A 25,114-nucleotide genomic window follows, 5' to 3' on the forward strand; every position below is an offset into this window, starting at 1 on the left:
GATTGATGAGTCGACGTGTTTGGATATGTTTGGATAGACCGTCGGTATTTAAATTGCGGTTTTCATTTTTAATTAAATCTACATCCAATCGATTTTTTATTAAGCGAGCTGTGCTCCTTGAATATTGATTAACCGATCGCAATTTTATCTCGCGCATTTTCACAGAGATGACACGATATTTGTCGTGTTATCGGTGTTCGAACGTTTCGCGACGTCGTTTTTTAGCGCGTCTGATAGCAGTGCGATTTGCAAACATGGCATCGCGTTACGGGGTGGTATTATGTCGAGGAATGTCAGAAAAGAATGATTCCCAAGAGATTTACGCGGAAACACTGAAGACTGCAGGTTACACATGCAACTGTCTACCTACGTTAACATTCAAATTCGTGAACACATCAGAGCTACGAACGTGTCTTCGTGCGCCGGATTCGTATCATGGTATCACTTTTTATCATTCCGTAATCTTGAAAGAATTAATCTTTACTCAGCGGCGTTCCTAGCATTGGTGTCACCCCTTCTCCGTCAATATTACATAAAATCGTTGGATATATTATACATTTTCTTTCAATTATCCCCCACGAGTTTCTCAACAAACAAGAAAGGACCATTTTAAAGAGAGCTTATCATTGTAAAATTGGCAAAAATGTAATTTTCTCACATATGTCTGAAAACATTAGGTATTACCTGATATGGATCGTACCACCTAGTGACGCCACTGTCTCATTGTACTCTATTCTGAACGGTCAAATGCTTTTTTTGATTCACAGGGCTTATACTGACAAGTAAACGCGCGGTCGAGGCAATCGATCTCGTATCCAAGGAAAACCAGCAGATTTTGCTGCCATGGAAAATGCTGCCTGTGTATTGTGTAGGGCCTACAACCGAATCATTCGCCAAAAGTCACTTAGGTTCTGAGAATTGCTTCGGTAGGGACACTGGAAATGCTAAAGAGTTAGCAGAACTGTTAGTTAAATCTGTTAGTGAAGGGTTAAAGCCTTTGCTATATCCTTGCAGTGAGATCGGTAGAGACACAATCGAGAAAACACTCACTGAACACAATATACCAGTTACTAAGATAGTTGTGTACAGAACTTTGCCTTGTGAAACGCTAGAAAACGATTTGTCAGCATTTATGGACCATGTACCTAGAATATTTGTATTCTTTAGTCCCTCTACCGTGGAATTTATAGTGACTATATTAAAGAAAAAATCTTATGATTCGAGCAATATAAAGGCAGTTGCAATCGGACCTGTGACCAAGCACGCATTGTTGAATGCTGATTTAGAGGTTTTTGCTACTGCGGATAAACCCGACTCTAGTTCTTTGTTAGAAGCTATTGTGAATGCTGAGAGAAGTGAGATCGCATGAAAGAGTAAATTGCAGGAATGATGTGAGTGTGGCTTTATTGTTATCATATGTAAAGGTATGAATTTGATTAATCCATTAAGACTGTACTATATTAATTAGCGTTTATTTTTACATTTAAACCAAAGTTATAAATTGGGAGCTTCTTATATTGTATTGTCTCAATGGATTAAATTATGTATTAATATGTTATCTCCCTGTTTACGCTAGCCTATGTAACTTAGGCAGATTGTTTTACTAGTTTGTTGGGGTAAGGACTGTTGAGATCAATCGTATTTGAAGGGTTGATAATTTCAAATTTTAATTTTGTTCCAACAATAAATACAGTTTCCTAAATGGACACATTAAAAAAATAGGCTCAATGTGTATATATAATACATTCCTACACGAATACAACATAAATTATAACATTATTATGTTGAAGAACTATCGAGATACGTTTTAAGATATAAGATATACTATTGTAGAAATAGTACAGTTTTAGACTGAGAATGAGAGAACAGAGATGGGTGAAGTTGTGCGTGTCAGTCTTTGCTATTAATCTCCATTGGACATCCTATGACGTTTACAGAGTGTATAAGTGTGAATGATTGTTAGAGAATACTGAACATTGAAAGCACTTGTAACCCTGGCAAGGAACTCGGGAATAGGATCAGCTATTCGCGACGTCTCCTTGTTGGTACAATTATTTTCATTTTACACAACTAGAGGCGCGCGAGAACCCGAAAATGTCGGGTACCCGATAGTCGTGACAGGTCGAGATGAGTCGAGTTCTCGAAAATCTCGGGAACCCGTCCCAGTCTCGAATAAAATTCTCGCACACACCTCTATGCACAACCTTTTTCAGTGGAGCTTTCACTACGTAGAAGAGTTTAATATCTACTTCGGTTAACATTACCGAGAAGGCACGAAAGATCAGCGCCAACTATTGTGGACTGATTAGCGTAATAAGGCTGAGGAGGGTTTCCTCCGTTATTATACTTCATTTGAACCGCAGTCTCGTAATCAGGCGCGGGTCTATACGAGGGGAGTAAGGCACGTAAGTTGTTGATGTCCGTAGACGACACAGACACCACTGGAGGATACGGTGATGTCGATAGATCATTGTAACTTGTCCATCGCGTGTGACCTTCCGCGTTTCTTGTATCCAGATTCACAGACACAGCATGGTCGCCAGAATCGTTCGTATCGCTATCCTAAAACATTCCACAATTTTTATTCAATATTTCCGTTGGCAAAGAATTACAGCGTTCTTTCCCTAACTGATTACCGAAGATATACTTACGAAATATCCATTAGTCGATCTTTCCAATGGCCGCGATTCCTGATGTTGCATGTAAAAGGTGTGCTGCGCTATACACAAACGCCACACGTACTTAGCATTTCGAGACTCGCTAAATACAAATTGCTTCGCTTCCTCACCCTCTGCTTGACACTCTATTCTGAACGTTTTCTTGTGATTTATTACGTTGCTTATGTCCTTCCATCTAAGATGCAATAGTTCATTAGTTTCTGTTAGAGGTGTGCAAGAACTTGAAAATGTCGGGTTCTCGAAAATTTCGGGATTTTCGATCATTTTTGAGATTCTCGAGAATATTCAAGAATCCTGATATATTCGAGAATCCTGAAATTTTTAAGAACCCGTCCTTGGGTTCTTTTAAAATTTAAAATTACCTGTAGAACTGTGTTGTCTGTGTACTCGGATAGAGAACCATAATTCCATTGATGGAAATTCCTAGTATTACTTCATTATTGCCATTGTCCTGTGTTTGATAGGTGTAAATATTTGAAAATGTTCAGAACGTTGAATTTATAGATTGTAAAGTCATACCTTGGTGGAGAATGTTTCATTACCATATCCTTCTAATTGCATGACAATAGAAATGTACAATTCCTCTGATGCTGCTTGGGTAACACCAAGCAGATTCTTGTACTGGCACACTGCAGTGTGTAACTGAGGTTCTAGGCCTCCTGGATCTGCCTGAATAATGTCCTAGAAAAGTTATCGAATTGAATTTAAATCAGATAATTTTCGAGCAAAATAGAGAATCTTTTTAATTACTTTAGGGAATAGTGTGCACTGCTGTAGGCACTCCATTGTGTGTCTTTCGGCATCGTAGTTACCAAATTCTGCTTGCATTGAATAACTAGCTAAAAGAGTCGCTTGCCTAGAGTTGCAGGGGAATCTTCCTTCCAATACATCACTCTTCAATTGAAGGTAATAATGGTACCTAAAAATAAACAACAGTAAACATAACGATAGCAAAATGTAATTGTTGAGGTTGCTGTTTAGTGGTATCTACCTAGTCATCTCGTCTTGAATAAGTTGTACATCCGTAACATAATACATCACCCTCAAATAGAGACTAAAATTTTTTGCTTCTTTTTCGAGTTGTTTTTTCAACGGTTTGTCCATGTCCACCCATCTTGGGGATGGGGAATCGTGTCGAGAAATGTACCGAAGTCCAAAAAATTCTGGCTGGCCCAGGCCCAAGCGTTGGGTTACATTGTCGAGACATTCTTGACCTAAACTATCGATACTCAGCGTGCATTCGATGGATGTCGTATCCAAAAGCTCGACACATATCACATACTGATTCTTTGAAACGACATTGTATTGTCTACTCTTTTTTAGATGAAACTTGAATGGCATTTTAATGTTTTTATTGGCTGCAAAACAATGTGAAACTCGTGTGAAACTGTAACAAGCACTCGGACATAATTATTTTTATCTCGATCACAGCATCCAAAAATTAAGCATTAATACAAGCATTCTTGTTTTAGTAATTGCAAAGAGAACATTTGTTTAAAACTCGACAGCGGTAGAATTGCAAGGAAACAATAAAACCATTGTTATGACAGAAGGATCGGATGTGTACTATTATTACAATCGTTCGAAAAAAAAAGTAAATATCGTGACACTACGAACGAACACCGAAATCTCTCGCATTCTACGATACTTTTACTTTTAATCGAAATGTAAATATGTGCATACACGCGCTGTTTATATTCCACTCTGTCGAGCATGAGAAATGTATTATTTTTCCCCGATTAACAAATCGAGGGCATTTCTAACCTCGTTTCTCACGTCATTAAGGCTGGCTGCATAAAAAGGCGCTTGGTACCTCCGACGAATATTTTAAATAACAAAATTATAATGATGAAATTCCGTCGGGAAAAATCAAGAATAATCGAAGAAAATAGACATTGACATTTGGCTGATTACGCATAATACACCCACGTAAAAATTCTTGACCTCCCCACTTACTCGAGGAAATGGGAGTTTTTACCTGAAAAGAGACGGAGACACCTCTTGTATCGACCATGAAGATGATAATGCTTTAGGAATTAAAGGCGAGATGGAGCTACAGGGATTGATAAGAATTTTCACTTGGAAAGTTTCACATCATTGCAAACTGTTACGGAAGGGAATAGGTTTGAAATAATTATGGGCACTAATTTACAAAACATCTTTATTGAAAATTTACTTCTGGTATAAGAAATTACATTCTAGTATACAGTAGTAATGCAACTTCGAATTGTGTTGCCTTCTCGCGATAATTTACTTTTGTGTCGTGCGATAGGAATCGAGGTCCGTTAAAATTAATTTTGATTTTCTATTTAAATTGAATCATTTATTTATTATTAATTCGAACTTGTGATTCGTTTCGGAAGTCGTCGATCGTTTTAGCTGCGAGCACGTTTAGGGTTTCAGATGTTTGGCGGACCGCCGAAGAAAAAGAAGAGGCTATATGCCGAAGTGGCCCCGACAAACTGTCGCTCAAGAGGGCAACTACAATGGCCTCGCATCTTCGGATGCGGTCATTTCATTCGTTACTACCTTGTCATTATACTCGTATGTAGAAATAGTAGTAGTAGAAGTAGTTAGTTGTACACATGGGCAGGCCTCGCCGCCCCAACGATCAGCTGAGATGGGCACGTCCGCGATTTGCAGTAGCGTTGCGAAAAAACCATGCGTGTTGCATTATTTAGTCCTTTTTGAACAGACATCAAAGTTAGCGTTACGGAGATACTCGCGATTTCCATTAACTTTAATATAGATTGTTTAAAGTGTAGCGTTGCGAATGAAATAGTCGCGATTCAGATTAAATTTCATTTTGATTGCTGCTTGAAGCAACATTTAAACAATAGCAATTTTATAAGAATTTAATGTTTGCACAGTTGTTTTTCACAAAATTTAAAATAGTCTTTTTGATCCTCTGTTCTTTGAATTAGCGTTGCGCAGCTGAAGGATCGCGTTTGCGTTCGAGTCTTTCGACATTTCAGGCGCCCATGCTCTAGCTGCAATCAATCGATCACTGAATAAGTGGTCGCAGTCGAAACGGCTGCCCGGTGTGGTGAAGGCATTCGCGTTTCGATTAATGTCGCGAAAAGTATGAACGTATTAAGGAAAGCGCAACTAAAAGATCAGTTTCAATTATAAGAGTCGCGACCTCGTTGGAAGTTGAACTTATAGCGATGTGGTATTTCAGATAACTGCACGTTCCACGTTATCCGCGAGCCCAACTGTGCTCACTTGCCTATGTCACTGAATAGCACAGGGGCTGGCAGTCTGGATCTCGTCGGTGACGCGGCGCACAGTGACGGACACGGAAGGACAGAATTGTTGAAGGTAGGCTAAGGGTGAACAAAGGAAGCATTGAAGAATATTAGAAATAATACTTAACAGTGTTCGTTGAATGAACAATTGAAGGACAGGATTGTTGAAGGTGGTTGAAGGTACCAAAAAAAAAAATATTGTCTGCCCCCGGGTAGCTTTGGATGACCCCTGGGTCTGTCTAGTCCCAAAGTCCGTCCGCTGCTGCCAAAATCCCCGACCCGACTGACTGACTAAGAGTGCTGGCCGAATTCCGGCGCACGTGTGCAGTGATGTGAAACTTTCCTCACCCGATTTCGATCACCGTAACAGTGATTATTGATAAATTTATTATATCTTGCTGTTTAATACTTATAACAATTCCTTTTTCTAACGATGTTGACAAGCACTCTCTTGACTATCTGATCACCTAACTTTTTAGTAAAACTGGCTAATAATACTCGGGATACAGAGTACCTTTGAAACCATGAATACTACCAAACATTATTATACCGCGTAAATGTATTTAAGAAATTTATTATCTCTGCTTGTTTAATGATCATAACAATACGTTTTGCCAACGGTGTTGTTGAGAGAGCACTACCTTGGCTATCTTATCGTCTAATTTTTTAGTAAAAATGACTAATAGTACTCGAGATACGGAGTAACGTTTATAAAGCATGATCATATCACAGAATTATTACATCGTATAAATTTCACTGATAAATTCGTTATGTCTAGCTGTTTAATGTTTATTATGATTTCTTTGCTACTGTAAGGGTTGGGCTCTCCTTTCTCTAGTAAACATCTGATTTGCTTCCCGAAGACAATACTAAGAATACAATTTTTTTAAAACATTCACTGCTACAATTTCTCATTCTTTTGTATCACCTTTAGCAATTATCGAGCATTGTTAAGTAATAATTATTGGCGAAGTAAAATTCCTAGGACGTTATCAGCGTTACTTAAATTCTTCACATGTCGTGCTATGTGCAGAATGACTAATGTTCTTATCGAGACTGATTATACGATGTTTCATGCGAATACCTATATCTTGTCTTATCGAAAATATTAAAAATTTCGCGATAAACTTTCACACGCGCGAAATCCGATCGGAGCTTTTATATACAATACATATATACTCCACTCAGAAAATTAATTAATCTTAAAACGGTTAAGGCCATTTATCCTTGCAATGCTCTTGGGACGTCCTGCCAAAATGTTTGTTTACCGTATCAATATTTTTAATAATATCTTCGTTAAACCAAAATCGGTAATTTAATAGGAATCTTGAAGGCACACACGACAAAATATAATTTTAAGAATTTTTTTGAAAGAAGAGAAACAATGCGAAATTATGATTTTCTATCTGGGAGGCTCAGTATCTTCAGGTTTGATTGGGTTAATAATCAACTGCACAAGTATTTAACATAACAAATATATTTTGTAACAATCGATAACGTACGACATTCGCTAACACTCGTACGCAAACGATACAACATTCAACATCGTCGCAAATACTCTATATGTATATAAAATACTCTCTGTCCAGCTAAACGAGAACTAGTCTTTCCTCTAAATCGAGTAGAACTGTAACGTAGCCGTGGAAGACTGCAGCTCAATCTGTCCCATTTTGAACTGCAGTCGGTGCAACCACCTCAAAAGCGTTGCATTTGATTCACGCCTAGACGAGCTGAAACCTTCCGAAGTCATCTTGTTCGGTGGGAAGTCCCTGCAGTTCTGCAAACGCACCTGCAAGTGGCCTGGTAGCTGAAAACAACGCGTTAACGTGTTTCTTACGATTTAATAAAACCACTGAAGAGAGAAATAAATTCCTATTTAGTTCTTGCGTCTTACAATTAATGCAAGCAATTCTCTAAAGTTCATCAATGAATAGGGTTTATCAATGCAACCTGAACATGATGAGAATACAAAATGGGGCTCCACAGTGGCAGCAGCTTGCTCAACAAGATGGAGCCGCATTCAAGCAGCGCCTCCAGTAGACTCAGAAAATGTAGATTCACCATTTCAGCAAGCTGAAAATACACATTTCAAAACCAAGGCAACTATAGTCAACTTGAATACTTTGAAAAATAACTTACACCTTTGGAGCAGCCAACAAGATGCAATATACAAGGTGTTATTTTACCCCAGAACTCTAACAACATGTTCATAGTAAGATTATGACCCTCGCTGTTCGATGGATTATTTTTCGATAGTTCTTCCAAATACATGGTCCACAGCTAAACAATCATAAAATTGGTTACAGAGACAAAAGTCTAAATGGTTTAGGGTAATTCGACATTTTTCAAGTACCTGGCAAAGTATGAAAGCGTGGAACAAGGAAGACATATGGAGGACAGATGTCTTCGATTCCTTGGACTGTTCGGGAAATCCGGAGAATATCACTTGCACATGATCAGCGATGTAACAGGACACTTCTTGGGGTATTGGCTGCGATACTGGAATCGGTGGACTATGATTGTGGGGATTATGGGTGCCAGAGAACATGGCTGTGTGCGTTAGGGAGCCTAGAAGTAGCCAAGACAACAGCCTGATGTGTCCTATGCAGTCGACGTACTCGCGAGCTCTAAAATAGAATACAATAATGTCTAAACACTAATGGAATATAATATTTTTTGAACAGTAACGTCTCAATATATGCGAAAGAGATGTGTGCACCATATTTGTGAAAATTTATCTCCAACTAATAATAATTATTGGATTAATCAACTGAACTATAAGTCAATTGAACTAGAAAAAGTTTAGAAGATTTGCACCGCTGAATTCACAGATGCCTACCCTTGTTGTAGCATAGATGGAGCAATGGTAAGCCAAGGCAGATGCCGAAGTACAGCTCTGTGTTCCCTGCTGTTCACCCTTGTCAGTTCAAGTGCTACATATTGTGCCAAGCCACATTTTAATATCCCTCCTAGTGTATCTTCGTTTAATCCTGCTTGCATTCCTTTGCTGTAACTCTAAGCAGTCGAATTACATTAAACGTCGGACACGATTCGGTCCAGGAAGTAGAGTATCTCCATTTTATACCTTCACTTTGCTGAGCGTGTGAAAGTCGGACAAGAACTCGAGCACGTCTGGCAGCTGACTCCTCAGGGATTCCGAGGCGTTTGTGTTGAAGATCGTTGATACGTCTGTCTGGATGTTGTCCAGGGCGATTGTGTTCGGTAGGGATCCTCCTATGTCCTAGATTTTGATCATTGAACTTATGTTATCGATGTGGTCAGTAAATAGAGTTTATACGCTAAGTTTCAAATTAGTGCGACGATTTTATATCCGATTAGGGACAGAGAAACAATTCTCTACTTCTTCTCCAAAATTTCTTTTGGTACTTCCTTCCTTCCATATAATTACTACGATCCTTTACTATATCTTGCTCAAACTTGCTAAAATTACTTCGCCGTGCTCATTTTATTTTTGACAATATTTTCGTTGTACTACCTGAAGAACAAAGTGCAGCAGCAACAGGAAATTAGTATCAGGTATGGTGGTCTTGAATTTGATGGCCTGAACCAGCTCGAACACTATAGTCCTCCCGACAAAGTGTTTGTCCCTGTCTTTCGTAAAGCTTCTGTGGCTCAGGTGGCATAGATCTGTCAAATAGCTATACTTCATTATGCAATTCTGTATAGCATAGCTCAACACCTTGGCTAACGGGTCCAGAAGGCCTTGCGGATACGACTTTTGGTCCTATCATGATAAAAATGATCATGAGCTACAGTAATATCTTGATACATGTGAAGTTGGGAGCACTCTATCGGAACATTACTAAACTAATTTTCTAGCTTTATTAGACGACTGACCTTCATAGGCTGGATCGGCGGGACCTTCATCAAAGAGATGATGATCCTCAACAGCGGCGTGGCATCTTCGATAGAAGACAGCATCAATGTCAGGCGCCGAAACAGGTTGTCAAATTGTGTGAAAAGACCATGCCAGATTGGCGAACCTACACCTAAACCTGTCTCCAATGGTAGGCAGTTCAGGTAGCAGGATATGTTGTGGAGGATCACTGGCAAACGTTCCGTCGGTAACGACTTCTTCGCGTTTAGAGACTGAAATAAATTGGTGATACACATTAAAGATAAATCGTATCAAGGCTTTTGCAATGATCAAAGCGAGATTCTGTGAAAATGATGAGTACCTCGAGTAGCAATTGTAGAGGTGCAACAGAGTTCAGTTCATTGAAGTCGGCCAAAGCCTGAGCGACGCTCCTGAAGAACTGCATCCTCGTGGATTCTAAAAACCAAGGAGATCATGAGATCATCAAAGCATTAGATTGTTGCATATGCAATGTCCGATTTTTAACAGGAACATTAAAGTCGTACGGACTCTTCAATTTGCAAAATCTACCGTTCAAATGCGTCTGGAACATCTGTATGAATATTCCATTAGGTGCCAGTTGATGAAGAACGCAGCGCAGGAATTGATGAGCCACGCTAATTGCACCACCTGGCAGGTGCATGTTGGTCTCGCTTTGCCAGGGATACATCGCGTTTAGGGTCACTCTGTAAACATAACAGAACCATTCAGAGACTCTGACCAATTCAGAGGAAAGAAACGGTAGAAATTTTTCAGGTCGATATTTAGCATTTGATGTGTTAACAATTTAATTGTATAACGCACTTTGTTACTACTCTCAAAATTTCTGGTAGGAGAGGTGCAGCTAGGGATGGTTCTCGATGGATGAATGTTCCCAGGTTGATGATGCAGAGACCTAACTCTTCGTCGGAGTACTCTTCTTTTAATGTCCCGCAATCTGAACACCTGTGGATAGCACGAATCACAATTCATTCAATCGTTGAGCTTGCAAAGGAAAGAGATAAGTGGATTCATCCAAAGCTCATTAGTAGACTGCAAATTTTATGTATTTATGACAGAAAAGATGAGAAGAGAAATAAAGTTCTATTTGGTTCCTACGTCTTGTGAAGAGTTAAGAAATTAATCAAGGTCGAAGGTCATTGAGAATACAAAGGGACGTCGATGGTTTAGGAGATTGTAAAGAATGAATATTCTTCAGGGCATTAGTATTCTAACATTTTCCTAATTAATTAATCTCTATAATCACCTCTCGTGAATGCAGTCATCGCCAATGCGAAACAGACTATGCTTCATATTAAAATCAGCGCGGTGAGCTTGAGAAACGACGTCGTAGTTAGTCTGCATTTGTGGACCAGACCTAAAACCACGATCATAATTACATCCTCGTAATTAGTATAAAATGCTACTGAGTAGAGCTCATCGTTCTATCTTTATGCAAATTTCTAAAAACTAATTTATAAAATATGGGATCTACGGGTGCCTAATCTAATGGGTGCCATCGTTCTATCAGAGGTTTCATCATACAGATCTTGTTGGATTTTTATAAATATTTTTCTTAAATCAAACATGCTATAAATGCATAGACTCCGCAATCTACTATTGAAATTTGTTGCTAGGAATGTTTTGAGTAGTACCATGAGTCTGCATGTCTAGTCATAGGCCCATCATGCGGATTGAACCCTCCTCTTCCTGGAATATCACGCTGGATCCGAACGTGGTCTTTTATCTTTGCTCTTTTATCATGTTCTATGGTTTCTATAGCAGTGGATGGCGACTCAAGAGCCACTTGCTTCGTCAGTCTTCTTGGACTCGTGGATCTGCTCGAGTGCACTTCATTTGATGGTACCAGAGAAGCTGACTGCAATGCAATTGATAACTGTTCGTTTATTAAATCACAGCAGTTGCATCATCAAAGTATAATACATACTGCGTTATCAGACGCAGTGCTGTCCTGCTTCACAGTTAGTGCTATAGTCTCTTTTACAGTTTTGACTGCCCCATTGCTGAACTCCTTCGTATCTACAATGTTAAGACACAAATATTATTGTATGCATGATATTGATTGTATGCATTAATGGCAAAATTGAGTTGGTGTAATTTAAAATATTAAAAGAATTGAAAAATACTGTTATATTATTTTCGACCTATTAAACACATATTAAGAAAGATAATATAATTCTCTGTTTCACTTCAATTCATTACAATTCAGGTCGAAAATTCTTATTCTGCATAAAGATCCGCTGTCTAATTATGACAGAGATCTACATTCTGATAGTGTGTTTCAAGCCGAATACAATGACCTAAATACGAAGGTCATTCAAGGTCACTCAAGGCCTGGGTTAGGTAATTCCAGAATGTTTTACCTTCGGTATCGTGGAGATTCAGCGCCTGGCGAACGTGTTTGACCAATCCACCAAAATCACACGTCCCCTGTGCCCCAACTGGTAGCAATCGTTCAGGTTTCGGCAGCTCTAGCTGAGAGATACTGCGAGGACTCGCGATATCGCTCACGCTGGTGCAGGTCTCGCTGTTTTGGTCGAACGACGAACCTTGCGAACATGTTGGCCGCATTTCTCGATTATTAATCAATTCTGAATGACCTGACCCCGTAGTATACTTACTAACTGTCAGCACGTCCATCTTCGACAGTGGAGACTCTGGAGATCCGTAAACGTCCTCGCCACATAGAAAACGCTGTGTGGCTTTCGCACCTAAAAATCATTTAATCATGAACCAGATAACATTGTGCAAAGTTGGAGAAGTCTCGTAATTTCTTGAGAGTGTTACTTGTAGGACGATTCGAAGTGCCAATTGGCAACAGTCGTTCCACCATAGGAGTCGTCAGAGGCTGAGGAATGTCAATCCAGCTGGGATTCTGACCATTTTCTGTGCTGGTGACCTGAGAGGAGATAGAACTGACTGCTGGCGAGCTAGACTGGTCACTACTGGTCACTGTGACCACTTGGCCAGGAGAAACCGGCGATGCCACGGTCACAGCTTGCTCTATCCTCTTCTGTCGGCTCAGATGCTTCGAAGTCGGCGATTCTGAGTTGCTTGGTGGTAGCTTCTCCTTTGGCACTTTGGATCTACGATCATTGTAGGCGATATTTAGCTCTCTTTTCAAGAAGAAAGGATTTCAACGTTTCACTTATCAGTAGACTGCGGACTTTATGCATTATAATTGTTTCTTACAGCAGAGGCAGACCATTTCCATTTTTTATAAAAATCCGCAGTCTAATTATTAGGTTTCCTTAAAGCTATAGCACTGTCATTGATAAATCTTATTAATAAGCGTTAGGTAAACTATCAGAATATAGTTAATATTAAAGAATTAGCGTTACTGTGAAGGGTCCAGCTCTGCTGGACAATAATGAAGAGCCGACAACGGGATAGGCTTAGAGGACGCTGTTTCTCCATTGAAGGCCACTTGAACGGTGATATTTCTCTCGTGACTAGCCTTCTGCCATGCCGGCTTCTCTGTAATCGCTCTTTCTAGAATCCCTTTCTCCGATATTGATCTTTCTGGTATTTTCTCGGTCAATCCTTTAGTCATCGACACGTACTTCTGGAAATCCGCTTGTCCACTCAAAAACGGACTCGTCACCATCATCTTCACTCCCTCGTGCACGCTCCACTTCTTCTGGGGTCCTTGCTTTGGTCCCTGATCAAAAAATGAATCATTAAGACAAGTTCTAATTTTCTGCAACCATATGTTACTATCCTATCAATTTTTTAAGTGCATTTAAACTGTATCTTAATATTGTCGTGTTATCGTTTCAGGTGAAACAACATATTATCTGATGGGACACACTGCAGAAAAGGACCAGTCAGTTAGGTCAATCACCTGATGAGGGTCCTCTTCGTTGCCCAAGAACCACGTGGGCCTAGTGAACTCCGACTTTTTGCCAAGGTGTTGGCCCCAGTCGATCCTTCCCACGATGTCTAAGGGTGTCGAAGCCCTTGGTCCATATAGAGACACGCTTCTGGTGACAGCGGACGGGGTGTCCTCCAGTTCACCAAGCGATCCACCACTGCTGCCATGTAAGGTGCTGTCAGATTTTGGGCTCTCAGGTATTGCGGCCAGCTCGGACTCCGTATCATCCGCATTGATCGAGTAGCTTCGCAGAGCATTCACAATAGCGGAAATTGTAACAAGCAGCTACTAGTGTAAAAGCACAGGCACGAGTGATGTACTTTCTTTCTTTCTCTTTCTTTCTCTGGCTCTCCTGGACATTCTACTATTCGCACACTATACGATGATCGAGCCTTCGCGCTTTCTTGACAACGCGACCAGGAGCTATAGTACTCTCGACGACTCCTATCGGCTCGATTTCTTAGATAGGACCTCGTTTATGCGAATTAGTGCTCGGATGTAGTCTTTCAACACGTTGGCTGCCGATCACAAATGATGACCACGATAGATAGACTAATATTTGTCAATTGTGAAGATTCAATTAAAAAAGGTAGCTAAAGGGGTAGCTAAAGGGGCAGCTAATGGACCTCAATTATCCTTAATTGTTCCTCAACGTGTTCGGATAAGCGAGGTTCTACTCTATCAAGTTGTGAACTAAGCTTTTGCACTCGTGATTCAAGAAAATTTGATCTTCTTCGCGGAAGAATTACAATTCTGATAAATAAGAAAGGATAGTGTCTCAAAGACTTAGTTTACAACTGAATATTGCATTCAACTAAGGTTAACAATTTCGATAAGTGAAAAGTTCTTAAATTCTGTTAATGCTTCCTGTTCCGTCTCACCTAATAAGTGGCATAGATGCATAAAATCTAGTTACCGTTGTCTTGGAAGTATCAGCGAGGTATGTCTCGGTAAAGTGGCAATAAGATTGACAAAGAAGGGTTTCAAAGAAGAATCCGTGGAAGTGCAAAGTCCGCAGACGTGTCGTTCGAGGATCATTCCAAGCTAGAGTAGCCTAAAGCTCTACCTTCTCGTGGGAGGTGAGGATTATCATCTAGAATGCAGTCGTATCTGATAGAGGTATGAGTAAAATGACCTGGAGTGTTTGTTGTTGTAACGGCAGCTCGGCGTGCTCTCTTCCCAGTGTGTCTCCATTTGACTGTGAGTTGTACCTGGGCTGCGTTGATGCACCGAGACCAGGGGAGTCCTTATGGGAGGGCTCTCGGTGTTCAGTTCTCCTATGGTGTTGACTGCTAGATCGTGATCCACGCCCAGAGATGGTTGCGATACGTCTAGAAAAAAGTTCAATCAAAACCTCTGCGTTGTTGACCAATTTTAATTTGCGCATCAATGGAACGGTTCTATGACAAAATTGAAACTGTGAATTGTTCATTGAAGATTGTGACAGCTGTTCTTGACGGAGGCTGGGCAAATCAAAACAGAAAAGCCAAAGAAGCTTAACGAATTACAGATAAGATACCACGTGATCTAGAAGGTGGAGCACTCATCACCACAGTCGCAGGGATCTTCTTGCACTGATGATGCTGCATGTCCAGCGTGTTCAACACTATCTTGATCAATACCTGCAGCTGACTACACCATGGTTGCTGGCCGTATTGACACTGAATAGAATAATGTATGTACTTCAACGTTGCAGTGAATATGATCAGCAGACTGCAGATTTTTAATGCAAAATTAAATTAATAATAGAAATCATTTGCACCTTGTAGAGGATAACCAAAAGAGACATCAGCCAGGATCGCCTGTTATGAGGTTCGAGGTACCAAAGACTGTATGCGGGAGCTTGATGATCCATGGTGGGCACTCCCTGAGGTGGGCAAGGGGAATGTTGAAGAATGGCTAAGACTGGAGGAGTCATCACCCATCCCATTACATGATTTTGATCGAGAAGTTGGGGGAGGTTGGCGATGAAAACGTTGAACACTGGGGAAATCCTGTGGAATTATAATTACCCTGTTAATTGCAGGTAACAGTAAGTTTTACAGTGATGCTTATAGAAGAAGCATGCGAGTTGTAGCTTGAATTAGAGTACCTCAAGCGTTGAGGAGAAGTGTGAAAGGTCCTTTCGGTTTGATTGTAGCCTAACAGAAGGTACAGGTGTCGCAGAACGATTCCTTGAGTCTTCGACAATGGTTTCTCATCGGTTGGGAAGGCCTATGGATCATGCATTAATTTTTTTAATAATATATAATTTAGATATACTCTATAATTTAGAAGATTAAAGATTGAGAGAGAATGGATTTAGGTACCTGATCCTGTCTAGACAGAAACTGCATCAGCAGAAACACCAGCAAATGCATCGTCTCCTTATCAGCCTCTTCGAAATCGACGATTTTGTTAGTGCATCCTGGCAGTGCATTGGCCTCCTCGACCATGTTGAGCGAATGCACATGGCCATCTGCAACGGTGAACGATATTAATTTGTGCACTTCTTCAACAGGATAAATAAAAGAAAGGAGAACTTGAATTGAATCTACGGAAAGTCGGATAAGAAGAGAGATCTTAGTTATATGTATAGAAAAATTAATTCGAAAAATAATTTTCTAAAATTTTTTAGGAGAAAACACAAGGCATATAAGTAGTAAGAGTACCGAATTTTCTTAAGATTAATGAAAGAGGGATCTGCAGGCATTAGCTACAGTTGTCGCAAAATAGAATAGTCGTTCAAGGTATCTTTGCTATATCATTTTACTATACTTATCGAGAAATTAGAGATATGTTTGCTATATTGATTTTGAACGACAATTTTATTCGCGCTCAAGTTTAACAAGATTCACAATATTCCATAGAAAAGCATGATACTTCTTAATATAAAAGACAACGAACAATCCATTCTAAAACATCTACGAGGTAGCCACTATTCATATATTACAATAAATCACATTGAAGAGAGAAAGAATCAATTTCAAAACAAGCATACTTAGCCCAATCATCAGCATACAAATACTTAAGCATTTCGAATTACTAGAGCATGATTAAAGAAAGTTGTACTGAGAATAGGGTATACAGAACAACTTTGAAACATCATTGCTGTCGATAGCAATTCGAAATTTTGGAGCTTCAATGTATAACGGAGATGAGCAGAATTTTATTAGATCGTACACTGTACAGAGAATCGATTTGGGAATTCAACTATAGTTTCTGAAATCACTAGTTCTTAAATCGCGTACAAAAGGTGCTAGAAGAGTTACAATTAACAGTAAATGTTTGCTTTGAAGTGAAATTGACTTGAACGGTGTACGAGGTTTAATAATTGAACATTGATCTTTGGCTCTAACAAATCTAAGCAACCATGTAATCACATTGATGAATCTGTCCATAATTTTGTAACTGCAAATTATATAGCCAGCAACCAGACAATACAGTTCATTTTATAAAACATTCATCTCATTTATGGATGTTGTTCATCAATATTGACCTATGTTTAAATTAAAAATTAAAAATTAATTTGGACAGAGACTGATTTTATAAAACAATTTATTTTATGTATCAACGTTCTATGCCTCGAAATCGATTAATATTCAACTGAAAAATTAAAAGCCATCTACAGTATTCTCTTCGTAACTGTCATATCTTCGGGTCTGGTTCCAAGGGGGGTCCCCCAGTACTGGGGAGAAAATGTCGACAGATCTTTCCGAAAGTTACGGAGAGAGTACTAGACGAATTTGTTTGTAGATAAAGATTTGCCCATCTCCGTCTTTCAGCATAAGCCCAGCTCCCGAAAAGCAATCCTCCAAGTTACTCCAATGGACAGGGACTTACCGGTGGTCCCACACCGAACACACACCTATCCCGAATGGAGTCGTACATCGTACATCGTACATCGTACATCCTCGACAACACGATCAAATATCGCATATACAGCGGGGACACACGGGAACATATACATATATATATATATAATATATAACTGCGTAACACAGAGGAATGCCACGTTTTTCTCTTTTCGAGGGCAGCGCAGACACAACTACTCTACCTGGTATACTGTTATTAGGTGGGGTGGACCCCAGCAACTGACCCAGTCCGAATCTGGAGCTCTTGCGCTTCAGGATAGGCGCCGAGTATTGCCGGCTGTACACCTTTTCCTTTTCTGCGCGGTGGGGGAAGTGGAACACAGGTGAAAAACACACACACACGGTGTATACGGTCAAGGCTCGACTAAATCATGATTAAAGCTTCCGAAATACAGTCAGTCTGGCAGTCTCAATATAGGACTGACTATAATTCGATCGAATTCGACAGTGTCAAATTTCGATTTAATCTTTGCACGATCTACTGTCTATTCTGTTGTCTATCTGCTCGTGTCAGTCTACCTGTTCGCGTTAGTCTACTTTGCAAGGATACTGTCCGACAATGATCTAGTCGTATAATCTTTCGTCAAGCTAATTGTTCTTAGCTTGCATGTTGCCTGGAAAGTTCGTTTATAATTCTCTCCTGAATTAACACGTCAAGTGCCACCTGTGAATCCTAATAAAATTTGACGTGGCACTCAAAATGTTAAGAGACCTCCAACTGATCTTCTTAATAAATCGAAACGGTACGAACTTTTCGAGCGACGTATTAATTCGCGTAATTTGCCAGCGAAGGCTTCAGGAGTTTCTGATCTATGAACTGCGGATCTCCACGCAAACGTAGATTTTTATGAAGAAATTTTAACGCCGCTCCTTTTAACAGAGCCTCTATTATATGTTTCAGATAATTTTACAAAAGCTGTCTAGACAATCAAGAATTTAAGAATCTGCAGAATCTCGAACATTTTCGAAACCCCTGAACCCTGTTACCTTGCTTCGTGTCCTGTCGAGGAATCATAGACGCTGGTGCCGACATAGTGCGTTTATACGGCCATTTTGTGCCAAAACTAGCACTCAGTGTCTTTATCGAATTTGTCCCGCTGCCATCCGACTGTGACAACGCTTCTTGAGCTCTGTGGAGCTTCTTCATGAAGATCTCGCTGTTGAGATCTGTGTTTCTAAGATCTGTGAAATAATTCATCGGTCTCTTCTCTTCTTTCTGTGTTATGTCTATACTTAGACACCGAATAAACTGGATTTTCTTGTCCTCTATAATAAATGAATCTAACTACATATTTATTTCTGTTTAGGGTTGAGCAACTCACCGCGTAGATAGGGGATGTCTCCGGATCTTTCCAAGCTGATCTGGGCTTCGAGGAACAGAGCATCGAATCGATTTAAGAAGAACTCCCAAGTTAGGATATGCCTGTCGCTTAGGCTGTTGTGGAGTTGGTAAAGAGACTGCAGGACCATTGGGCGGTCTACTATCACTGAATCGAATTGGGTCTCCAGGCACAGGATCAATGACTGCGAATCATTACAAGCCAGTCTTAGCAAATAAACGTAGTAAAAGAAAGCATCAGTGATAGATGATAAATGATTTAACGCAATCTCACCCTCATAGCCGTGTCGTGAATAGTTCCAAGGAACAAAGTAGCTCTCTGAGCGACGTAAACGTTGCTATCGTCCATGCTGGCGATCAAATAGCAGAATGCATTTGCCAGTGCAGCCTGAAGACTGGTAACGTTCCTCAGAGGTGTCGAGTCCATGAATCTTGCGATCAAAGTTACCCTTTCGACTAACGAACAACGGATACAAACACATCATTTGTAAGATTAATTTTAAAGACGTAAGTGGAGTGCAGATGAAAATAAAAATAGACGAAACTTCGAACAGTAATAAGATTAAAACGTCTATTAAAGAGAAATTAATTGTTATTTGGTTTCCGTTTGTCACAATTAGTACAATTACCTGCCACGAACCGAACCCGCCAATCAGAGTTATGAAACTCTTCCTGTATCAGTCTCCAGAACGTGTCAGTTCCACAAGGTAGAGTGACACAGTGTAGCAACAACGGCACTGTGATCTGCGCGATGTGCGAATACTCCGCATTCAGCAGCTCCCATAAACTGTGACGCGAAAAACGAACTCTTAACACCAGTGGACTATACTAAAATTGATCTAGTAATAGCTATTGTGCTAGGAATCTGTACAGAATATCTGTTACCTCTCATTCAGCTGAAAGTAAGCTAACTTCTGGTTGAATTGCAAATCGTTGCAGTTATAGAGGCTCGGTTATCAGTTTAGAATAATCGACAATAGCTAAGCTAGGATCTATTTTTCTTCGGAGGAAATAGCAGTTGGTTTCTCACTTTTTTATCAAGAGATTTTCTTGACACCACGTGAAAAATCCACGATGATCCTTCACTGCGATGTTGAAGGCGTCGCCGTAGAGACACATCACGTTCAAACATTGCAGCATGTAGTAGAGGATGTCTGGCTTGTCGATCGTCATTATTTCCTGCAATGAAATGAACAATAAAAAATGTTTCCAATTCAATTCCGATTCCAAAGAATGTCCTCTAATGATTAGAAGAATGTATTTCTGTGCGTGATACCTTCAAGAGTTTGTGAATGTACTGCAGCTGCTCGGGAAGGTCCTCGATCTTGAAACGAAACTTGCCAACCGAAGTGTGCCAGAAATCAACATCTTCGTTCTCAGGGCTGAGATTCAGTGGCTGATCATTCTCTCCGATTAATCGTGGCTTTGCCACGCTCACTGTTGCCGTTGCTGGAACAACGAATACAGATTTAATCAACACACTTCGAAATTCAACTACAAATTACACTTCTATAAGCAATTTAATTAATTTTTTTTCAATATAAAATAACGACTGTATGAAAGTTCATTGAAAGCTATGCTCAAATTTGTTAAGGTTCTCGTACTCTATCAATTCGTATGGAAATATTTGCTCCCTATTAATTAGTTAAAGTGCCGAGTTCGATAGAGCTGATTTTACGAGATACGCAGTAGTATAGCCCTGTTTATGGCCAGACATCAATCTCGCAGTTAGTCACGATCGATAGCATTCACTTAGTCAATGGGAGTAATTAATTCATCGAAGTAGAACGGGTCTGTGTATAGTCAGACATCGCGCCGAGTATTCAGGTTGATCGATTATCCTCTTATTTGCGGTATCATACCTAATTGTAAGTCTGTTCTACAACATTCTCATCTACACGATCACGTTCCAGAATGGTGAAAATTGAGAATGAGCATGTTTAATGACTCGGAAAAATGATTCATTCTCACCTACGTCTGTCTCGGACAGTGTAACAGCCTTCGCGACCGCGGACATCACTTTTTCCGGTGGCATGATGGCCGCGAGGTCCAGCTGCTCCGAAACGGTCTCTACAGTGGCTGTCATGATCTGTTCGAAGAACTGATATAAACGATCAAAATAGCTACCTCCGGCCACATAGATTAGCCTACCGTGTCAGTGGTCACACAACGCCATTTCGCAGTGGAAGAAGAGAGACAGAGAGAGGCGCGCACACACACACAGTTTTAGACGAAGAGCATGCTGCATAGTTTTTTTTTTTGCTTATGCTTTTTTTTTTTTAGTTCTTGCAGAGAAATGCGTTTCGTAACAGACAGAGAAGGGGGAGATAGAAGACGGGCGTTAGGCGGTGTAACACTTTCGTGTATACAGAGATTTAGCCATTAAGTCAGATCAAAGTTTACCGAGATTGATCGCGAAGATTAGCGTACCTGCGGCATATGCGCCAGAACACCGCCGACAGAGTGTAGTTCCGGTACCGGCATAGTAATTACCACGTCGGCCTTCGAGTCGCCTTTCCTCGAACTCTCCGGACTCTTGCGACCGTGATCTTCTGCGTTCTCGTCCACGATTTTCTACAGAAGCATGGCAAAAACGAATTATCATAATTGTTGACTTTATCGCAAAAGTATTAGCTGCTACTGGCAATTTTTCTGTTTACTAAAAAATCTATTTGGTTATGTTCTTCTTTTAGATGTTTTATTGTTTGTAGATTGCAGTTCGGCGAACATGTGTGCAGGGTAGAGACCCTGAGAACGTCGTGGTCAATGCATCGCGACAGATCGTGCGTCATTGATCCACGCGTAAAAACGTGTCCGCGATCACGGTTATTTCAGGAGACATGGCCTAACGAACTCACGTCAGGCGGGTAAGCTGGATTTTCCGGTGCCATGTAGGTGACCAACTGCAGGCAAAGCTGATGCCAGATCACTCTGGATTCGCAGTAAGTGCACTCGGCACCGTCGCTGTCCGAGTTGCACACGTGACAGCTGTTCCAGTTCGAGGCGACGATCGACTTCATCAGGTGGCACGCGTCCCTGCACACCCACGTGTTGATCCCCGTGTGCTTGTCGATGTTCTGCAGCTCCATCTTCAACATTTCGTCATTCTCAACTTGATACGTTTCGATTTAGTGGAATAAAAATACAGATGATGCACAGGGTGATGAAAAATGAGGCTTGGGCTGCAGAGATCACGTTCAGAATCGAGTATGATGTAATGTATGTGAAATGAGAGAGAGTTTATGTCATCATTTTGCTGGCCTAATCATTCACAATAACTCTAGATGCTCTATATTGTTACCTGCTTCAGTAGTATGTCCAACATCAGGATGCAACAAGACAGATTCAGTTCTGCGTTTGTAGTGAATTCCATGTGTCTAGGTGTCGGAGCCAAGTCGTCCGACAATGGTGTCGATTTTCCCGATTCATTTTCTACAACTGAACATTATTCCCTATTTAGTAATTTATCTGTATCTAACATAGTTTAGTATTCCTTCGGTATTTCGATATATACATATGGCGTTTCCATCTTTGTCTTCCTTCTTGGATCCCTTGGTAGGCTTTTGACCGGATTCCGAGGAATTCATGGCACCCATAACCGCCACACCATCGCTGAACATCGAGAACAGTTGACAGAGAGGAATGCTGATCTCCAGCATAGTCAACGTCTGCAACCAGTTCAATGCTTGCTCTTGCACTTTCGCGCAGGTGTTGACGAACCTCTTCGCCACGAAATTGTACATCTTCTTCGTGTTGAAGCCTAACGGGCTCATGTCGCGATCCAGAATTTTGCTGGAATTCAGAATGGTTCATTTTGATGACCGTAAAGGTTCCTCTGGAGAATCGGACAGCTATTATCTAGTGTAAAATTTATCTAGATTTTATTTTAGGACTCTTTATCATCGTATTGTATACATAGACTGTGGATTTTATGCGTTTATATTAAACTGGTCTGATCAAATATAAAATTATAAAGAGGTAAGAAGAATTGACTGACAATATTATATTATTTTCTACTTGAAAAGTGTAAAATAATCGTACCATAGGATCATTTTCAGTTCGTGAAGCTCGTATTCAGGTACGTCGTTCACCATGGCCTCCATCCAGTGCGGCATCACGTAATCCCATACTTCCGGTGTGATCACTTCATAAGGGACCAAGCAGAAAAGACGATTTAATCCGTCTTTAAGGTGCGACGTCCTCGAGGCAAGCGTTTCCCTGGATTATCATTGACAATTTTCACGATTACTGGGGCTTCTTGCTTCGTCGTACGTTCAAGTCGTTTATAGTAGATTCAGTCAATCACAGTCAGCCTTCTAGCCAAGATTTTTATGCACTCACAATGCAGCGAGAACACGAAGTACCACAAAATTGAATATTTTGATAAGATTTCATTTAGTGAATTAAGATGAATATCCATATTCTCGAAAATTGTCGACGAGATTTCAAAGTAGATTCGGTCGACAGTAGTCAGACGGTCAATGTACGATTTCATAACATTTTTATGACATTGTGGATTAAAATCCGTACAAGTTGATTGTTCTACAGTTCCCCTTTCACTCCAAGAACTCATTTTACTAAAATCCGTGAATCATTATTAGCAAATAATTTTGTTTCAGTACCAGTGTCCTCCAACGCGGACATAATCAGCAGGATGCGGCAACAGACACGAAATGAAGACCTCGTAATGGGACTTCATCACTTTCGCCAGCCATCCGCAGACACACTCTGTCTTCAGTTTCTCCAGCGCACTCTCCGCTTGACCTACAAAATTCAGCTATCATTACACACCATCCCCGAACGATCTTTCATTCGAAGAACTACCATCAATTCGCCACGGTTAATTTGTCAAACAATTATCCAGAACTCTCGGAATCATTGAAAACATTAAATTTCCGCGAGAATTTCAAACACAGATACAGAAAAGCAAAGTCTGGAACGACACATCGAGAAGAGAGGGGGGCGTTAATAATGTAGAGAAGCTGATCAAAATCTGTGTTGGAGTGTCAACGTTGAATGGCATGCAAGAAAGTCTGGTCGAATTTTTTCGATTTTCGTTTACCGCGGTTTTCTAACACTACTGCGATGCATAGAAGCCACGTACTCAAATTCCGTCGACTACCAACATGTGTAACATTTTTTAATTGTCTATTATCATTCAGCGAAGGTGATCGAGATTTGGTAGACGGATTCTATGCACCGATGGCTAGATCAGCCGCGACGCAGACGCACTCTTGTCCCTTGACACAGCAGCTTCCGGTTTTACCGTGTTTGATCGTGTGTTCACAAAGATCCCGGTGGTGTCTCGTGTGTGTATGTAACATGTGCGCGAGGACGCACAGCCGCCATCTTGGCAGACCACCATTTATTTCGAAGCGTCTTATTAAATATTGTTCTTAATTTTTTCGCTCTACTGGAAGATTTTCAATAAACATAATACTTAAAACTAGACAATTTCTTTTTACTTTGGTGAAAAATATCAATTTTTTCGCTCTTCTTCTAGGTTACTTAACTCATTCGAATGATCTGATTATCGTTTGGCCTACAATAAAAATTTTACAGGTTCTAAAGATTCTTTTTTAATGAAAAAGATGTCAAAGAATTTGTTATTTGAAAGAAGTCATTTCAAAGAATTATTAAACAGCTGTTGATGTGTAAAGCGTGAAATAACTTCAGAAAGAAACTGCGAAACAAAATTTCGAATTTCTTAAATCCACGAAGCTGACGCCTGTGCGAGATGACGGGAGATGGGAGGAGACATCGAGTACACTGATACAATTTACAAGGAGAGAGAACAATTAGGAGAGAATAGTAGGGCGACACAGAAGCTAGTCGAAACAGAGTCGAACAGGAGGGGGTGACAGCTTGGAGAAACACCGATCACACGAAAGCACGAACACGTAAACATTCATGTTTTCTTTACCCACGAGTCTTACAGTGAAGTTCGTTCGTTATTTGTGTCTCTAGACGAACGCAATATTGCCTCACAAGTACATTGAATAGAAAGCAATCTCTGTTTCAAATTGAAAATCGAGATCAAAGGGATGTCGACAGAAGAGAACCAATGAACGAACGCGTCTTCAGGGTGTCGTACAAGTTGTATGGTCCACTCGAATGTGCCTACGATCGCGGCCAGAGACTACCTCTAGTGATGGGCTTGGAACGCTTCGAATCGTTTCGACAATTAGTTAAAAGATCAATCATTTTAAAGTCTCGAAGAGACTTTGGATACTGTAGAACCTTG

The 25,114-nt window shown here is 40.4% G+C and overlaps 3 protein-coding genes across 9 annotated transcripts in view; 1 reads left to right on the forward strand and 2 right to left on the reverse strand.

The window, feature by feature from the left end:
- On the forward strand, positions 1-23,642 carry Uros1 (Uroporphyrinogen III synthase 1). 3 transcript variants are annotated; one of them, XM_076428293.1, is made up of 5 exons: positions 1-438; positions 768-6,106; positions 7,861-8,138; positions 8,233-15,703; positions 18,839-23,642. In XM_076428293.1, the coding sequence occupies exons 1-2, from the start codon at positions 168-170 to the stop codon at positions 1,367-1,369; spliced, it is 873 nt and encodes a 290-aa protein (XP_076284408.1). In that variant the 5' UTR covers positions 1-167; the 3' UTR covers positions 1,370-6,106; positions 7,861-8,138; positions 8,233-15,703; positions 18,839-23,642. The 3 variants fall into 3 exon arrangements, with proteins under 3 accessions (XP_076284408.1, XP_076284407.1, XP_076284409.1); XM_076428292.1 differs by having other exon boundaries at positions 768-5,999; XM_076428294.1 differs by lacking the exon at positions 7,861-8,138 and having other exon boundaries at positions 768-5,999; positions 13,584-15,703.
- On the reverse strand, positions 2,239-4,585 carry Pez (protein tyrosine phosphatase non-receptor pez). 2 transcript variants are annotated; one of them, XM_076428254.1, is made up of 7 exons: positions 4,443-4,585; positions 3,670-4,036; positions 3,429-3,597; positions 3,198-3,359; positions 3,041-3,129; positions 2,652-2,853; positions 2,239-2,562 (listed from the first exon to the last, which is right to left on the reverse strand). In XM_076428254.1, exons 2-7 carry the CDS (start codon positions 4,017-4,019, stop codon positions 2,239-2,241), a joined length of 1,296 nt encoding a protein of 431 aa, XP_076284369.1. In that variant the 5' UTR covers positions 4,020-4,036; positions 4,443-4,585. The 2 variants fall into 2 exon arrangements, with proteins under 2 accessions (XP_076284369.1, XP_076284370.1); XM_076428255.1 differs by having other exon boundaries at positions 3,670-4,065; positions 4,443-4,579.
- Positions 7,386-25,114, reverse strand: part of Unc79 (UNC-79 domain-containing protein) — a 25,133-nt gene continuing 7,404 nt past the window's right edge. For 2 of the 4 annotated variants that reach the window (XM_076428204.1, XM_076428203.1), the window contains exons 10-47: positions 23,493-23,634; positions 22,912-23,088; positions 22,385-22,662; positions 22,172-22,308; positions 21,729-21,959; positions 21,301-21,444; positions 20,842-20,971; positions 20,147-20,319; positions 19,901-20,049; positions 19,500-19,657; positions 19,145-19,326; positions 18,854-19,055; positions 18,519-18,713; positions 17,714-17,827; positions 15,987-16,135; positions 15,770-15,891; positions 15,440-15,671; positions 15,197-15,338; positions 14,813-15,008; positions 13,648-13,921; positions 13,145-13,464; positions 12,591-12,889; positions 12,425-12,514; positions 12,167-12,352; positions 11,731-11,822; positions 11,438-11,661; positions 11,050-11,160; positions 10,608-10,748; positions 10,335-10,489; positions 10,126-10,220; positions 9,785-10,036; positions 9,423-9,671; positions 9,012-9,167; positions 8,766-8,941; positions 8,280-8,553; positions 8,066-8,206; positions 7,877-7,999; positions 7,386-7,733 (exon numbers count right to left, since the gene is read on the reverse strand). In XM_076428204.1, the coding sequence (XP_076284319.1) occupies positions 7,539-7,733; positions 7,877-7,999; positions 8,066-8,206; positions 8,280-8,553; positions 8,766-8,941; positions 9,012-9,167; positions 9,423-9,671; positions 9,785-10,036; positions 10,126-10,220; positions 10,335-10,489; positions 10,608-10,748; positions 11,050-11,160; positions 11,438-11,661; positions 11,731-11,822; positions 12,167-12,352; positions 12,425-12,514; positions 12,591-12,889; positions 13,145-13,464; positions 13,648-13,921; positions 14,813-15,008; positions 15,197-15,338; positions 15,440-15,671; positions 15,770-15,891; positions 15,987-16,135; positions 17,714-17,827; positions 18,519-18,713; positions 18,854-19,055; positions 19,145-19,326; positions 19,500-19,657; positions 19,901-20,049; positions 20,147-20,319; positions 20,842-20,971; positions 21,301-21,444; positions 21,729-21,959; positions 22,172-22,308; positions 22,385-22,662; positions 22,912-23,088; positions 23,493-23,634 (6,806 nt within the window). In that variant the 3' untranslated portion in view covers positions 7,386-7,538. Of the gene's footprint in view, positions 7,734-7,876; positions 8,000-8,065; positions 8,207-8,279; positions 8,554-8,765; positions 8,942-9,011; positions 9,168-9,422; positions 9,672-9,784; positions 10,037-10,125; positions 10,221-10,334; positions 10,490-10,607; positions 10,749-11,049; positions 11,161-11,437; positions 11,680-11,730; positions 11,823-12,166; positions 12,377-12,424; positions 12,515-12,590; positions 12,890-13,144; positions 13,465-13,647; positions 13,922-14,812; positions 15,009-15,196; positions 15,339-15,439; positions 15,672-15,769; positions 15,892-15,986; positions 16,136-17,713; positions 17,828-18,518; positions 18,798-18,853; positions 19,056-19,144; positions 19,327-19,499; positions 19,658-19,900; positions 20,050-20,146; positions 20,320-20,841; positions 20,972-21,300; positions 21,445-21,728; positions 21,960-22,171; positions 22,309-22,384; positions 22,663-22,911; positions 23,089-23,492; positions 23,635-25,114 lie in introns of all 4 variants that reach the window. The other 2 variants (XM_076428201.1, XM_076428202.1) reach the window with 2 other exon arrangements.

The sequence above is a fragment of the Lasioglossum baleicum genome, chromosome 7 (genome assembly GCF_051020765.1).
Source record: "Lasioglossum baleicum chromosome 7, iyLasBale1, whole genome shotgun sequence".
NCBI classification, from domain to species: domain Eukaryota; kingdom Metazoa; phylum Arthropoda; class Insecta; order Hymenoptera; family Halictidae; genus Lasioglossum; species Lasioglossum baleicum.

Coding starts and splice junctions, on each gene's coding strand:
- Pez (XM_076428254.1), bottom strand. CDS start 4,019: ATGCCATTCAAGTTTCATCTAAAAAAGAGTAGACAATACAATGTCGTT. Junction 3,360..3,428: donor AGTGCACACTATTCCCTAAA/GTAATTAAAAAG, acceptor TAACTTTTCTAG/GACATTATTCAGGCAGATCC. Junction 2,563..2,651: donor GATCGACTAATGGATATTTC/GTAAGTATATCT, acceptor GGAATGTTTTAG/GATAGCGATACGAACGATTC.
- Uros1 (XM_076428293.1), top strand. CDS start 168: ATGACACGATATTTGTCGTGTTATCGGTGTTCGAACGTTTCGCGACGT. Junction 439..767: donor TGCGCCGGATTCGTATCATG/GTATCACTTTTT, acceptor TTTGATTCACAG/GGCTTATACTGACAAGTAAA.